At 37.1% G+C, this 15821-nt stretch overlaps 1 protein-coding gene across 33 annotated transcripts in view; it reads right to left on the bottom strand.

The window, feature by feature from the left end:
* ANK2 (ankyrin 2) overlaps positions 1-15821 on the bottom strand; it is a 297111-nt gene that overhangs the window by 82893 nt on the left and 198397 nt on the right. For all 33 annotated transcript variants that reach the window (XM_087724233.1, XM_087724230.1, XM_087724241.1 and 30 more), the window contains exons 9-11: positions 12169-12267; positions 1505-1603; positions 716-913 (exon numbers count right to left, since the gene is read on the bottom strand). In XM_087724233.1, the coding sequence (XP_087580359.1) occupies positions 716-913; positions 1505-1603; positions 12169-12267 (396 nt within the window). The remainder of the gene's footprint in view (positions 1-715; positions 914-1504; positions 1604-12168; positions 12268-15821) is intronic.

Here is a 15821-nt window from a genome sequence, read left to right as displayed (position 1 = left end):
AACTTGAAATGGAATGGGTTCAAATAGAGCAGTTGGGAGAACTCCTGTTCTGAAACAGATGAGTAAACTCTAGTATTCATATTCTGAATAGAAAAAGGCTATGGGGAAAAGCTATGAACTCAAGTAATAAAATATACGTATTTATTAAATCAGAATTATTAAGCAAATAAATATTGCTGACCATCTACCAAAGATACTGTATATTAGCTCAAACTTCCCCAAGCGATGGGAGAAAACGTTGGGACTACAACACTCAGGTTTTGCAAGCAGCATAAATATAGTGGCTAGAAACTACCATAAAGGACTTCCAAACCAACACAACTTCTTATCACCCATGAAGAAGGCTGCATTATGCTGATGTCATTCACTATAACACACTGCTTATGGTGAAGAATATAATATAATCTTAATGTAGACTGTGATGAAACACTTAATGTTTCAAAATGTCTCTGACTGTAATTCTGTGCTCCCCTTTCTCGTGTACGCTGACCATTCTGTTTGCCTCACATTCTTATCACATGCCACAATATCCATTAGATATCTTTTAATGTTCAATTGCTTTATTAACTACATGGATTTGGGACAGAGTTTTAGAGTGTCCTACTGAAAAGGCCAACAAGTCTCCCCTGTTTCTTTATATAGTCACTGAACTGAATGTGTGGAGTCAGTATCTCAGTTCCCTTTATGCTCCACCAGAAATCCATGAAAAGTTTACCAAAGCACGGGCATTTGGATTTGCTCTCTTATCCAGCAGAAGCTTGGTGACACGATAGTGACCACAGTGTGCAGCAACATGGAGGGAAGTCAGGTAATCCAGTGTAACATCATCAACAGGAGCTTTGTGCTGCAGTAGGTGTTTGACACACTCCACATGGTCACCCTGAGCAGCCATGTGAAGTGGAGACAGTCCATTCTGAAACAAACAAGGCAAAACATTACGCAGTGAAAACTTGTAAATGCATGCGCATGCACCCACAACAAAATTAAATTTAAGTCTTGAAAAACAGCCTATAAAATTAACAGATTCATCCATCAAGTTACAATAATGTATTGCATTGCCCAGTTATATTTCAAAGTTGGTTTTCAAGATATACAAACTTTTGATTTTGCTTATTCACTTGGAAAACCTCACTCTGTTTTGGAAACTAAATGGATATTCCTGCATTTGTTCTTTGTGTCAAATCCATTGTTTATTGTAGTATATTAATACTGCTTTCCCTAAATGTACATCTGATTTTTTGATCTCTTAATTTTCTCTGCACATACTCTGCTTGTAGAAGTTTATGAATGCATTTTACATAAAAAGCAATGGAAACAGTGCAGAAATAGAAGTGAATGAGAAAATAAATAACCACATGACACATATGAGAGCAAAGATGTATGAATTTTAAAATATTTGATTACACCCTTATCAATTCCTCTACTAGTTATTATTTATTTTACTGCTATGGGTTTCAATAGCAAAGAAACTCCCTTAAAATACTAGTCTGAACTATAAACACACCTTGGTCCTGGCAAGCAGTGGGGCACCTCGTTCCAGGAGAAGCTCTACAACTTGGTCATGTCCACTTCGTGCAGCACAATGCAGTGGAGTCAGCCCATCCTTTGAAAACAACAAAAACAGAAACCATGTTCTTTTATCTTGGAGCCAAAGAATCATTTGACTGTACTGCTAATACAAATCTTGCAGCAAAATTCGATCTTTAGTGGCAACGATGAAATATTTTCTTTAGGTTCCCTCCAATAGGGAACTCTCAGAAATGATTCATCATCAGTCAGGGAGCAACAGCACTGGAATTAATAAGTTTATGCAGCTCAGGAAATTGGCATTAAATTACAAGTATTTCTATATATTACATCTAGTAATAGTTCTCACTCATGTGTGGAATTGCTGCTAGGAGTGGTAGTTCTGTTAGGAAAGATATTATATATATTTCTATATGCCAACTATAATTTATTAGCAATGAAAAGAATAATAAGAACCATTAAGAACATGTCTCCTTCAGAAATACTCAATCTGTCTACGTAATAGAAAATTATAAAAAATATTTTTAAAATATGTAATTATTTCTGAAGTGTGGGTGGATCAGTTTGGGACATATGCATTCCAAATTAGGATGCTTGAGGGCCTGAGTTCCATGCAAGCAAAGGAAAAGAGGCTCAGAAGACAATGTGCTTCTGTCTGTGCTCCATTCCTGTGGAATAGCTAGAACTTCCCTGGCAGTTTTTGGCAAGAAAAAAACAGATCTGATTTTCAGAAATGTTAATATATAATTTAAATTAAACTGGACTTTCTTGTTTTTCTTTGAAGACATTTTGCATCTCATCCCAGAAACTTTGAAAACAAGGAAGTCCAGTTGCCTCTTGAAAAAGCACCTTTGGGCCAACCATGACCTGGATGACTGGGAATCTCCATAGACAATTTAAATTAATGTTTATGTGGCTGGATTCTGGTCAGCTGAGATAGTTGTTTATTGTTATTTTATTATGCATAGTATACTGTACAAGTAGTCCTTGACTTACAACAATTCATTTGGCAAATATTCGAAGTTACAGTGGCATCAAAAAAAGTAACTTGCAACCAACACTTATGATCATCAAGCATCTGCATGTTCGCATGATCGAAATTCATCCACTTGGTAATCATCATGTATTTAAAACAGCTGCAGCATCCTGAAGTCATGTGATTGCATTTGTGAGCTTCCCATTTGGCTGGCGACAAGCAAAGAAAATGGGGTAAGCCAGATTTGCTTAATGACTGCATAATTTATTTAACTATGGCAAAAAGGGCATAAAATTGGGCCAGCCTCATCTAAAAACTACCTTGCTTAGCAATGGAAATTCTGGTCCCAATATTGGTTGCAAATCAAAGAATATCTGTAACTTATTCTTGGTTTATGGTTAAACTGTAAATTTCCAGGAGACCATGTGAAGTCAGCAGTATATAATAATGCAGAGAGACATTTTGTTCCATGGTAACAAAAATTGTGGAAAGGAACAATAAAAAAGGATAATAAGAATGTCAAAAGAGAGGCCCAGACTCTTAAGACTGAGATGGCATCGAAATGGTGCTAAATAAATAAAAAACTTAAAGTAGGAAAAAAGATGCCAGCCAAGGAAGAGTAAAGGGCATGTAAGCATTGTTGGATAAACTTGCTATCAGAACACAAGCCTTGCATTCTTTTCTTTTCTTTTCTTTCTTTCTTTCTTGTAAACAAGATCATGTCTCAAATCACATGAAAGGCTTTCTAGCATGAAACGTGCTAATTATCAAAAGGCAAGCCCAGTAAATTTTTTACTGATTCTGGATAACCTAGAACAAGTGATGGAAAACAGAAAAACAATAAAGCCTTAAAATTAACCAACCACTACACTGTTAAATAAATGGGGGGGAGGGGGGAAACACATACAAATTGTACTTTATGTTATCTTTGTGGACACTGCAAACAAAATGATGATCTACAGGTGAAACTCAAAAAATTAGAATATCGTGCAAAAGTTCATTTATTTCAGTAAGGCAACTTAAAAGGTGAAACTAATATATGAGATAGACTCATTACATGCAAAGCAAGATAGTTCAAGCTGTGATTTGTCATAATTGTGATAATTATGGCTTACAGCTCATGAAAACCCCAAATCCACAATCTCAGAAAATTAGAATATTGTGAAAAGGTGCAATATTCTAGGTTCAAAGTATCCCACTCTAATCAGCTAATTAAGCCATAACACCTGCAAAGGGTTCCTGGGCCTTTAAATGGTCTCTCAGTCTGGTTCAGTAGGAATCACAATCATGGGAAAGACTGCTGACCTGACAGTTGTGCAGAAAACCATCATTAACACCCTCCATGAGGAGGGAAAGCCTCAAAAGGTAATTGCAAAAGAAGTTGGATGTTTCCAAAGTGCTGTATCAAAGCACATAAATAGAAAGTTATGTGGAAGGGGAAAGTGTGGAAGAAAAAGGTGCACAAGCAGCAGGGATGACCGCAGCCTGGAGAGGATTGTCAGGAAAGGGCCATTCAAAAGTGTTGGGGGCTTTCACAAGGAGTGAACTGAGGCTGGAGTCAGTGCATCAAGAGCCACCACTCACAGAAGAAGGCGGGGCTTAGCAGTGAGAAGATGGAGTTTCAGGCTATACCTGAAATTCCTCTATACGGAAAGATTTTTGGACGGGTTCTTTGAACTCTAGCTGTCCCGTAGACGACAGTGAAAGGTGAGGGGAGACCCAGTGACCTCAGAGACGTTCGCAAAGTCTCTGGGGGGGGGTATTAACCCCTCGTGCCAATTCCTTTCTGGATTAGCTCCGTGCTAACTGAAACTGCAGGTTGCCCCTAAGAATGGCAGAAGTGATGTCATCTGGTAAGCTGATTTATTATTCAAGAGAGACTGTCCGCACTAAAAGCTTAAGCTAATTGAAACCAAAGAACAGAATAATCTAGCGGCGAATTGGTATTTTTTTTTAATGGATTTATGGCTGGTGGCTACCCTATCTCTTAAATACTTCAAGGAATTCTTTGGCAGCCCTCCCCACTAACTCTTTCTAAGTGGATGGTAAAGTCAATTTCCTACTAATTAGCTCTTCACGCTCTGACATTTTTATTATTTGGCTGTGTTTACGATCAGATAAGATTGCACAGTTTCCAGCGTGCTTTTACTTATAATTTTTAACTGCGACACATCATGGCGTCGGAAAATACTTCTAAGATCCCACTCCAGATTCTTTTTTCCGCATGTCGAGAGCTTTTTGACTCTTATCAGAGGTTGGAAAGAAAATTGGATCATCTGATTTCAAAATATGAAGGAAAAACTGAGATCGTTGAATGTTTGAATGTTCCTGAAATACAAATGGAAAATGTGAGAAATGTCATCTGGGCTATCTCAGAGGAAGAAAGGAGGGGGGGAGCTATAAAGAAGATTCATTTAAAGAGACAGAGTGCAGAAGAAATGGAAACTCCACCCTTGAGAATTAAAGTCAACTTGAAAAGTTTTACAAGCCTGAGACAACATCATTATTTCATCACTGACATTCAGAGCCAAAAGGTGCGAAGATATCTTTGTTTGGATTGGTTTATAAAAACATTTGGTAAATTTATCCAATGAATGGCAATTGGTTTGAGGAAATCTTGCTATTGGAGGGACACAGGCTGACAGATGGAGAATATAATTTAAAACTAGCTAAATCTGATTACTTTATCTTGTAATAGATATAGCTGAATAATAATTGATATTGATGGTAATGTATATAATGTGGAATTGGTTGATAGATTGAAGAATACAATTGAAAACTAGCTAAATCTAATTGCTCTTTTTGTAATAGATATAGCTGAATAATAATTGATATTGATAGTAATGTATATAATGTGGAGTCGATATGATAAATAATAATTGGATATGAGAAAACACTTTTGGATTATACATAAAGAGTATTAATTACAACAATTATCACCATTATAAAAACTAAATAAAATACATATAATCAAATGTTAATCAATACTGGGAAAATGATGTGATATATGATATGATTAAATATTATGAATGTCCAGCTAAAATAGGATATGAGGATTTGATATTAATAGAGGATTTTACAAGTAAGCAAATGAAATGTCAGCATGTGTTATGGATTAATTTTTTGGCATAGCTAAGGAGGAAGGATGTTTAAATAACCTATAGGTAATTAAAACTGGAGGTATAATGATGCTAATATGGTAAACATTTGAGTTAAGATATTTGAATTAATATGAGTTAATGGAAGAGAAGCACCAAAGCATGTTGTAACCGGTTGATATACTTCTTCTTTTTTATGATAGATACCTGTGTTTCGTATTTTTTTTTCCTGCCTTGTCCGTTGTCGCTTTTGTCCTTTTTTGTCTTATTTTTTTTTATTTTATGTTTTTTCTTTTTGATTTTTTCTTTTCCCACTGGTGTGGGCAGGTACTGTTCAAGATTATTACTTTTATTAATATCTTTAAATAATAATTACAGTCAAATGAAAATGGATATATGATAATGCTTGAGTTAATATGAGTTATGTTTGTTGACCGTGGAGGAAATGTACCAAAACTTGTCTGTAATTGATTGATACATTTTTTACAGATGTAAAGAAAGATGCTGTACTTGTTTTAATTAAAATTAAAAAAACATTTATTAAAAAAAAAAAGAGCCACCACTCACAGATGGATCCTGGACATGGGCTTCAAATGTCGTGTTCCTCTTGTCAAGCCGGTCTTGAACAACAAACAACATCAGAAGGGTCTTACCTGGGCTAAAGAAAAACAGACCTGGTCTGTTGCTAAGTGGTCCAAAGTCCTCTTTTCTGATGAGAGCAACTTTTGCATCTCATTTGGAAACCAAGGACCCAAAGTATGGAGGAAGAATGGAGAGGCACACACTGCAAGATGCTTAAAAGTCCAGTGTAAAGTTTCCATAGTCTGTGTTGATTTGGAGAGTGATGTCATCTGCAGGTGTTGGTCCACTATGCTTCATTAAGTCCAGGGTCAACACAGCCGTCTACCAGGAGGTTTTGGAGCACTTCATGCTTCCTTCCACAGACGAGCTTTATGGGGATGCTGACTTCATTTTCCAGCAGGACTTGGCACGTGCCCACACTGCCAAATGTACCAAAACCTGGTTCAATGACCATGGGATTACTTGATTGGCCAGCAAACTCACCTGACCTGAACCACATAGAGAATCTATGGGGCATTCCCAAGGGAAAGATGAGAGACATGAGACCGAACAATGCAAAAGAGCTGAAGGCCGCTATTGAAGCATCCTGATCTTCTATAACACCTCAGCAGTGCCACAGGCGGATAGCTTCCATGCCACACCGCATTGAGGCAGTAATTGCTGAAAAAGGGGGCCAAACCAAGTACTGAGTACATATGCATGCTTATACTTTTCAGAGGTCCGATATTGTTCTATGTATAATCCTTGTTTTATTGATTACATGTAATATTCTAATTTTCTGAGATTGTGGATTTGGGGTTTTCATGAGCTGTAAGCCATAATCATCACAATTATGACAAACCATGGCTTGAACTATCTTGCTTTGCATGTAATGAGTCTATCTCATATATTAGTTTCACCTTTTAAGTTGCATTACTGAAATAAATGAACTTTTTCACGATATTCTAATTTTTTGAGTTTCACCAGTATATAGGTCAACATTCAGCCAGTTCAGCACATTGAGCTCTCTAGGTTATAATTTATTTACTCTTTTAAGAGCCAAATGCAAACACACATACATACATAAATATATGCATGCCTGTATGTATATGTACACGATGTATGTATGCATGCATGTATGTATATGTGTATGTACATAAAACTGAAACTGCTTACTATTAAAACAATATATAATACTTTGTTTCTTTTTCCTTTTTTCTGTTGTACTTTTTATCACCTTTTTAAAGTATTTCCTTTTTTTTCCTTTTATAATATACTGTATGTATTTTTATCATGATTATCTCTGTGTTTTGTTCCTTTTTTATTTTCCTGTTATTTAAAAGCAACAAATAAATAAATGAGACCTGAAAGTTATAACTGTAACTAACTTAAACTCTATTAATATTAATGTCACTTTATTACCAACAGCTGTGTATAATGTTTTCTATGTACAGTACTTAAGTGGATGGTACTCTTAAATGTTGCTAAAATTTCACACCACAGAAATAAAGCAAGTCATAATATTTGAAAATAGGTATCAGTTTCTAAATCCCAGAAATGCACTGAAGCATTGGATGACATGATAATAGTTTGATAAAACCACTTTTAGCATCAATGGGTAGGCGGTGCTCCTCATGGAAGGCCACACAGTTGTACAGAGAATTTTCTATTTCTAAATGGACCTCAACTGTTCCACATTACCCCTGCCCAAATGCTACATAAATAAACTGTGTTTTTTAATAACACTGTTCAAAGAGTGACTAAAATAGAAGAACACCCCCCCAGCAAAATTTAGCTAGCGTACTTTTCTGTTCTTTTGTTTGTGTCCCTAATGCTGAAGGAAGAAGATGAAAGGAAAACCACAGTGGCTGTAAGCCTCTTCAATATATTCAGTTGCATTCTCATTCATTTTCTCACCAGCTGGAAATCTGAAGGGGAACATGCATGTATTTGTCTGAATGGAGGTACAATCCCCCATATGTTCCAGAGCCCTACTTTACTATAGTCATAAACTATACAAATGGATCTGTTTACATTCAAGCCATAGGCAGCAAATGTCTTTTTTGACCCCTAGCACAATTCACGGAAAACGGAGAATGTCCCTTTAATCAGATCTCAGCCTAGAAAAAGTTGAATGCTTTGCTGTGATACATTCACCAGACACAAACTCCAAAAGCCCAGGAGAAATCAATAGACACCATTATCACCATAGGATAACTGATAATATTCATACAAAGGGCAATCTAGAAAACCTTCTACCAAAAATAGAGCACCTGGGGTCATCTCTTAATCCAGTGTCAAACTCGATTTCATTGAGGACCGCATCAGGATTTTGTTTGATCTCGGAGAGCTGGGTAGGCATGTACAGAGTGGGCATGCCCAGCTTTACCTCACTTGTGTCGGGGGTACCTGTTGCGGCTTGAGAGCTCTGCCAGTGAAAATGGGCTCCTAATTTCCATTTTCGGCTGAGATGGCCTCCTGCAACCCTCTGCCAGTGAAAATGGATGGTTCTGTGCCAGCATCTGCCACTTACACAAATGGAACTTTGTGGGTAAGCACCACTATTCATGTAAGTGGATATGTGTACATGCATGAATGCCCACCGCTTGCACAGCCCAGTTCTGAATGGGCCACAGCCGCATAGTGGGACCCCTGGTTCAGCAGGACTGATTTAACAGGCAACCTAGCAGTGTAAGCTTCACTTTTATATGCTGGAAGCTTGAAAGCATGTCAATTTCTCTCTACCTCTAAAATTGTTAAATCTTAAAAACATGCCAATTTTTCTCTATTACAGTGGGACCTTGGGTCACAAATGGCTCAGACCATGACCAAATCAGGTGCTGACCAAAAAATCCACTAAATGTTTCACTCAGGTCACAGAGACATCCTCGGGTGCCGAATAAATACAGCCGCAGCTATTTTCTCTGCCGCAACTATTTCCCTTTCCATGCTTTTTTTTTTTTTGCGCATGCATGCACAGTCAGTCTTGCCTCTGGTCACGACCAAATTGGGTGCCAACAAAGTCCTGGAACGGATTACGGTCAGCACCCAAGGTCCCACTGTATATCTTAAAACAAAAAAATCAAAGGTTATTTTTGATTTCTTGCTCACCTTTTCCTTTTCCCCTGACTGAATCATTTTTTCTCCTCCTTTAATTATTCATGTTCCTTTTTCCCTCCTGAGCCAAGTCCCTATTCATTCACAATTCATTAGGTTTTAACTTAATGATAGAATATTGATATTGTCTTGTGTTTATGGTTTGGTTTTAGCAACCTGGTATCTTCCTGTCATAAAATAAAAATAATTCCTTGTTTTCTAAGTTTTGGCTGTTGGGGTGAGGGAGGTTGCATAGTGACATGGCAAAATTGATTGTCCCACACACATACTTTTTGGGCACAGCTGACTTAATTGAGTTACACTGGATTTCAGGGGCTCATAGCAACAATGATTAAAACAGATATGAGACTCTTTCTTGTTTTTCCTGTAGTTATTAATACAATCCATTTTGGCAATATGTATTCTATTTTTCTACTCGACAATCATATCTTTAGCTGTAAGGCTTTTATATTATAAATTATGCAAATCATCATTATTCATTTACATATGACCATGACAAAGTAGACAAAGCAAGGAACAAAAATGATACAAGCTGAATCAAAGTTGGACACAAGGATATTGCACAGTCACATGACGCCGACAAATGAAACCCGAAGTCTGGAATCTCCCACACTGAAAATGTCTTGAAAAATAGGCAAATTATATACAAATTGGATGCCAATGCTTTCAGATGTAAATATCTCTGTGCTGGCAGTTCAGGACAACACTCTCATCTGATGTGGGTGATAAATTAAACAATAAAATCATTTAAAATCTTTTTCAGAAGCGTAATCTTACAGAAATCATAGAATCTGCGATTATATTTTCATCAAGTATTGTTTCCTGTTTGGTAGAAAGAATAAAATAGACCATGGAACGTTAGATTTGTTGGAATGCTTCTATCTGTAATCATATCCCAGAATCTTGAATTAGAAAGGCCATTGATAGTTACTATATCAGCTCCCTAAATAAATCTTTCATCTTCATTATAGGAGTTGATGTTCCCTTGGTTTTCTTTTCCAGTCTCTTTCAACAGCTGTTTAGCTCGGTAGCAGAAGTTAATCAGATTTTTCTGCAGAAAGCTCCTCTTGAGCTTACTGTCCCCGTAACTTTATTAAGGCACCTTCACTGTCAGCTTATTAGGGAAATTTTAAAGACCTGATCATTTTCTCGAGGCTTATCTTTAGTGGGTTCTATCAACCTGTTCTAGAATTTAAACATAACTGAGTTTAAAGTAAACCCATAATTTTAGCAGAATTAATTATTAAATCAAAACATTTATATAACCACCTGTTGTGGCCCAGCAGGAGCCCTTGGAGCTGCCACCCGACTCCCACAGCGAGGGGTCCTATGAGTTGGCCCTGGAGGATGTGGAGGACCCTGGACAGGGTTCCAACTCGGAGCAGGGCGCAGAGAGACTGGTTGGCCACCAGTTGGCGCCTGAGCCTTGGACCAGTGTGGAGACAAGGGAGAGTGATCCAGAAACAAGCAGTGAGTTGTTCCTGGATGCACGCCATCAAAGAGCTACTCGGCGTCAGGAACAATTACACAATTACAGGAGGTAATTGCGCTCAGCTAGTGGTCATTAGGCTCCTCTTCAGACTATAAAAGCTACTTGTGCACATGGCCCTCTTTTAGAAGTCAACGCAGGATTGAATGTCGGAGGACATTACTGTAGGATTGAATGTCGGAGGACATTACTGTGAGCTTGGCAGGCTGGATTGCTGCCAAGCCTTATCTGTGTTTATTGCTGCCTGAGTTTGTCTGAGTTGCTGCCAAGGTCCTTATCTGTTTGTTATGCTTGGCTTTCAGCCACTGAGGTTTTGGTCTTGCTATTAAAATACATTCCAGTTAAGCTTGTCTCAGCATTCGTTACTGGATGGAGGAGGGGGTCAGAACAGCCACCCATCTTAAAACAATTCTGCAATCAATAAAATCATTTAAAGCCAACAACAAACTAAAAACAAACAGGAAAAAAATCAAGATCTTGTCATCAAGCCATACCTTCCTAGTGCATCCATATTCTAATCCTACCCAGCCCTCACTTTATCCCAAAGCCTGGGGAAAGAGCCAAGTTTTAAGTACTCTAGGCAAAGACAGAAGGATGAAGCCCATTGGATATTAGCAGGGGAAATGTTTCATAAAGCAGGGACTAAAATGGAAAAGACATACTGCCAAGGTCTCATAAGTTGGCAATGTTTAAGGGAAAGGAACTGGAGTGTCCCTATCTAATTCACTCTGGTGGTCCAGAAAGATAGCCTCAGAGAGAGTGACAGTCCTTCAGATTGCTTGGTCCCACACAATGTGGGACTTTAAAAATAGTACCTAGCACCTTAAATTGCATCCAGAACAAAATAGGGAGCTGGTGCAGGTTTTGACGGGGTGCAATGTACCACTGCATGCACCATTGCATTCTGGACCAGTTTCAACCTTTTCAAGGGGAGTCTCATGCACAGCACTTTGCAGTAATCCAAATGGATTGAAGTTTAATCCAAAGTTTTCCTTTATAAAATGAAAGCAAGGCTCTGTGCACTTTGAAAATTAAAGCATTAAAAAAAAACCAGTAGCATCTTTTTCACACAGCAGCTTGAAAAAAAAATCAGGCCATTTTAATGAAAAACAGAGAACTGAAACTTTTGTACAAGTACTGGAACACTTTTTCAGAATGGTTTTCTGATAAGAACAAATGCTACACTTGATCTTAACCAAAAGGCCCAAATTCATTTTCAAAGTACATACAGCCAAAACAGAAAGAGTATCTTCCATGAATAAAATAACACTGCATGGATTTCCTTCTGCTGATAAAGACAAAAAAAAATCTTCTAAAAGAATGTGATTAAAGTTCTAGCCTCTTACCAAGCAAAAATGTTAAATGCATGAGAACATACATTCAGGGAATAAAACACTCACCCTGGTTTTGGCATCGATCTGCCCTCCACGATCCAACAAGAGCTTCACCATGTTAGTGTTCCCCCTTTTGGAAGCCACATGCAGTGGGGTGATTCCATTCTACACCATGAAAAGAACAAACAAAAGCATGATGGGGTTGGAGAGGTTCAATGGGAATGGTTTTGCATTTTGACACAAAACAGTACAGAATATAAACACGGATGTATCACAGAGTACACTCAACATTTACAAACAATTATATCTGATTCATAAAGGCTACCAATCAAAGCCTGACTCTAGGTATATAGTTTGTATCATTGCTTTTCTAAGCAATGTAGCAGAAGTGATTGCCACTGCTTGCTTGGTTGGTTAGAAAAAAATGTTGGATCCAAGCATTCTGAATGAAGGTTTATAAAAGAATGTGTTTTGATGATCAGAGTTCTAATCCCTAGATCTGGGATTTCCTTATACCTTCCCATCAAGTCCAACCAGGGCCAAACCTTTTTAGCTTTTTTGCAAAATCAATTGAAGTCATTCAACATCCTCCTCCTCCTCCTTTATTACAGTGTACAACTAGAACAACATAATTTAAAATAAACCAAGCGTTATCTAAAAATATAAAATAGTGTTAAAACAATTTACTGTACAGTCTACTTCTTTCTGGATAAGCCATTTGTTATGAATAAGGCACACAACTTAACAATTAAGAAGGTATAGGGTTTCCTGCTAGAGCAGGAGGTTGGACTAATAGACCTCTAAGGTCCCCTATCCCCATTCTGATATTCTGTTATTTTTTAAAATAAATAAAATTTGATCAGGATAGCTGGACAAGCTTTTCCATTAGAGGGAAAAATCACTGAAGCATAGTTCCATATAGAGCCATGATGGCGAATTATGGCATGCGTGTCAGAGGTCATACACAGAGCCCTCTCCATTGGCACGTGCACCATCTCCCCAAGTCAGATCTCCGTGGCATTTCTTTTGTGAGCTTGTGTTTCCTTCCAAATGACGAAACAGAAGCTTCCCCAAGAAAAGATCTTACCTCTTGCTTGCTGCCGGTTTTGGGATGCACCGCCTCCCGCCAGCGAGTCTCTGCTATGTGTATGTGCATGTCTGTGCATACGTGCATATGTTTGCACCCATGCACATTCACACACACACATACCTTTCAGTTTTGGCATACGTGCATGTGCAGTTTGGCCACTCAGTGTCTAAAAAGTTCACCATCACTGATATAGCGTGTACAACTTTGAAAAACATAATCAAGGGTTTGTTAGATATCTAAGTGTTACAGAGTTTCCTTTATTTCTGCCATCCATGATTGCAGAAGGGAGCGCATTGAAACATACCCTGGAGGAATGGATGTAGGATAACTTAAGTAAATAATGTGCAGGTTGTTAATGATGCCACCTGCTAGTATTTCACCTCTTTTTAAGTCCTTTGAGAGACATGTCTGTCTAGTCACCTCCCCATTTCCTCAGATCCAGTAGGATGGTTTATCCCATCCCCAAGGAGGTGACCCAGAAGAAAAGCATTTTCTCTTATTATGTGAAGCCCAAACCCTGTTTGGAAGGCCCTTAAAATATTATTTTGTCATCAAGGCTGAGATTCCAAGAACATGGAGTCCACTGAATGATATTGCTTGTAAGTTTGAAATACATTCTCCTGTGGTTCTTATTTTAGGATAGTTTTAACAGTTCTAATTGTATTTTAATTGTTGTTTTAATTGTTTTGGGTTTTTATTGTTGTTGTTATTTTAACCGTGTGTACCTCCCAGAGCCACAAGCATTAGAAGGGGAGCTACATAAACTTAATAATAAAATAATGATGCTTTTTTGAGAACTAGAAAGGGATGATAATTGTGTCATTTAAGTGTATACTAATTAGATGTGTAAAGAAATAATAGCATTTAGCATTAAGGCTTAGAGTAACCTAGATTAAATGTAATAAAAGCAATGATATATGTCCACATGTTTCTATTGGTTCATGGAAGTAAAGTCATAATTATTACATGTGCTTTTAAATATTTGCTTTTACATACATTTTTAAATATACATTTGGGTATTGCAGTGCACTCCAATTTAACATTTTGAAAGATCAAAACATCAAAAGTTTTCCTGCAGACATACACAGACAATATGAAAGACAAAATGACCTTCATAGCTATATTTATATTCTATCAAATACCTACATACATAAACACAGTAGCGCAACAATGAAGCCAATTATCATAACAAATTTGCATTAAAATGTCTTAAAGAGGTCTGAAGATTTTGCTTCATTTCTTATTCATGAATAGTAGGCAAGGATTTGGCATGAGAAGGAAGGAAGGATAGAAGGAAAAAATATTAAAAAGCACTTTAAACGTATGAAGAAAGCCAATCCTACTAAGATGTAGAAATTAAGTAGGGAAAAAACATTTGAGCTGAGCCCATGCAACCATCAGACAGTTAATAATAGCTGCTCTGTGAGGGAGTTATAAGTAGTGTCTAAATATGACAAATAAATAAAATTGTTAGATGGTGAGTTATAAGATGTTCAAAATTAACACCACAATCCTGTGTTTACTGTATCTGCTCCAAAATTAATCCTACTAAATCAAATAAAATGTATGTGTAAGAACTATTAGGATGAAGGTGACTTCCAGCTGAAAAGCTGTATTGTTCTTGTTTTTTAAAAAGGTTTATTTGCACGATTTCAAGAATTAGACAGAAAAGAGCACACATTTGTAGCTTTATATAAATACTTATTCAGCTTGTTTAAAATATTTCTAAATTTATTTGAGGGTGTTATTCTTTAAAGGCCAATATCTATTTAAAAAAAACAATGCAAACTGGTTTATCAAGAATAGTTAAAACATAAAAGCCTTGGTCATCACAGAAATATAATTCAATAATTTCTAAGACCTGCTGCAATAAGAACATGTTCATTCATGTGGAAATAAGAGTTAGTTTGGTGTCCTAATGAGGTGAATTTGATCAACATGAAATGATTCATAGAGATAAATGAAGGATTCAATTGTTTTCCTCAAAATATAGCATACTAGATAAAGATAAGCTTTAGTGGATTTAGATATTGCGCTGATATAAAACAAAGCAATCATTGAATACTTTAGAGTGAGAACAAAATAAATTATGAAGTGACAGTAACATGACCCTAGAGAAGTAACATGATCCATATGAAGATCTATGTGTGAAAATGGGTTAATAAAGCAAACTCTCCCAATTTATTATCCTGAGATAATTGTTATAGCCAGATGATATGTGGGAAAGACCTTGGAAGATTGGGAGACTGCTAGATTCTATGAACATAGCTTTACAATAAAGTAGAATTAATTTGTCTGGTTGTGATTCAATGACAATCTCTCAACTCTGAAAGTGCAATCATTCCATCCAACCTGCTTTAGAGGCAGAGACACTATGGTAGGCACCTTCTAAGCCTCCTGCCCCACTCATCATCCAGTTGTGGGCAATACTGACTCTTATCTGACAATTTCCTTGTGAAGTCATGTCCTCCCCAGATCTTTCCCCACATATTGTCCTAGTTGTGCTTCAATGTATCTGTAAAAATTTAAAGGAAGCTTTCAAAATAGAAAGCCTGCTTCCATCTTCATCAGTAAGCGATATGGGTGGAATAAGCAATACCTTAATTATTGAGAGAAAGCAGCAGCTGCA

Source organism: Thamnophis sirtalis, unplaced genomic scaffold (assembly GCF_051295495.1).
Source record: "Thamnophis sirtalis isolate CommonGarterSnake01/CBP01778 unplaced genomic scaffold, rThaSir2_p1.2 scaffold_10, whole genome shotgun sequence".
In the NCBI taxonomy this organism is placed as follows: Eukaryota; Metazoa; Chordata; class Lepidosauria; order Squamata; family Natricidae; genus Thamnophis; species Thamnophis sirtalis.
Note: the sequence above shows the minus strand (reverse complement) of the source record. Positions and strands in the feature narration are given on the sequence as shown.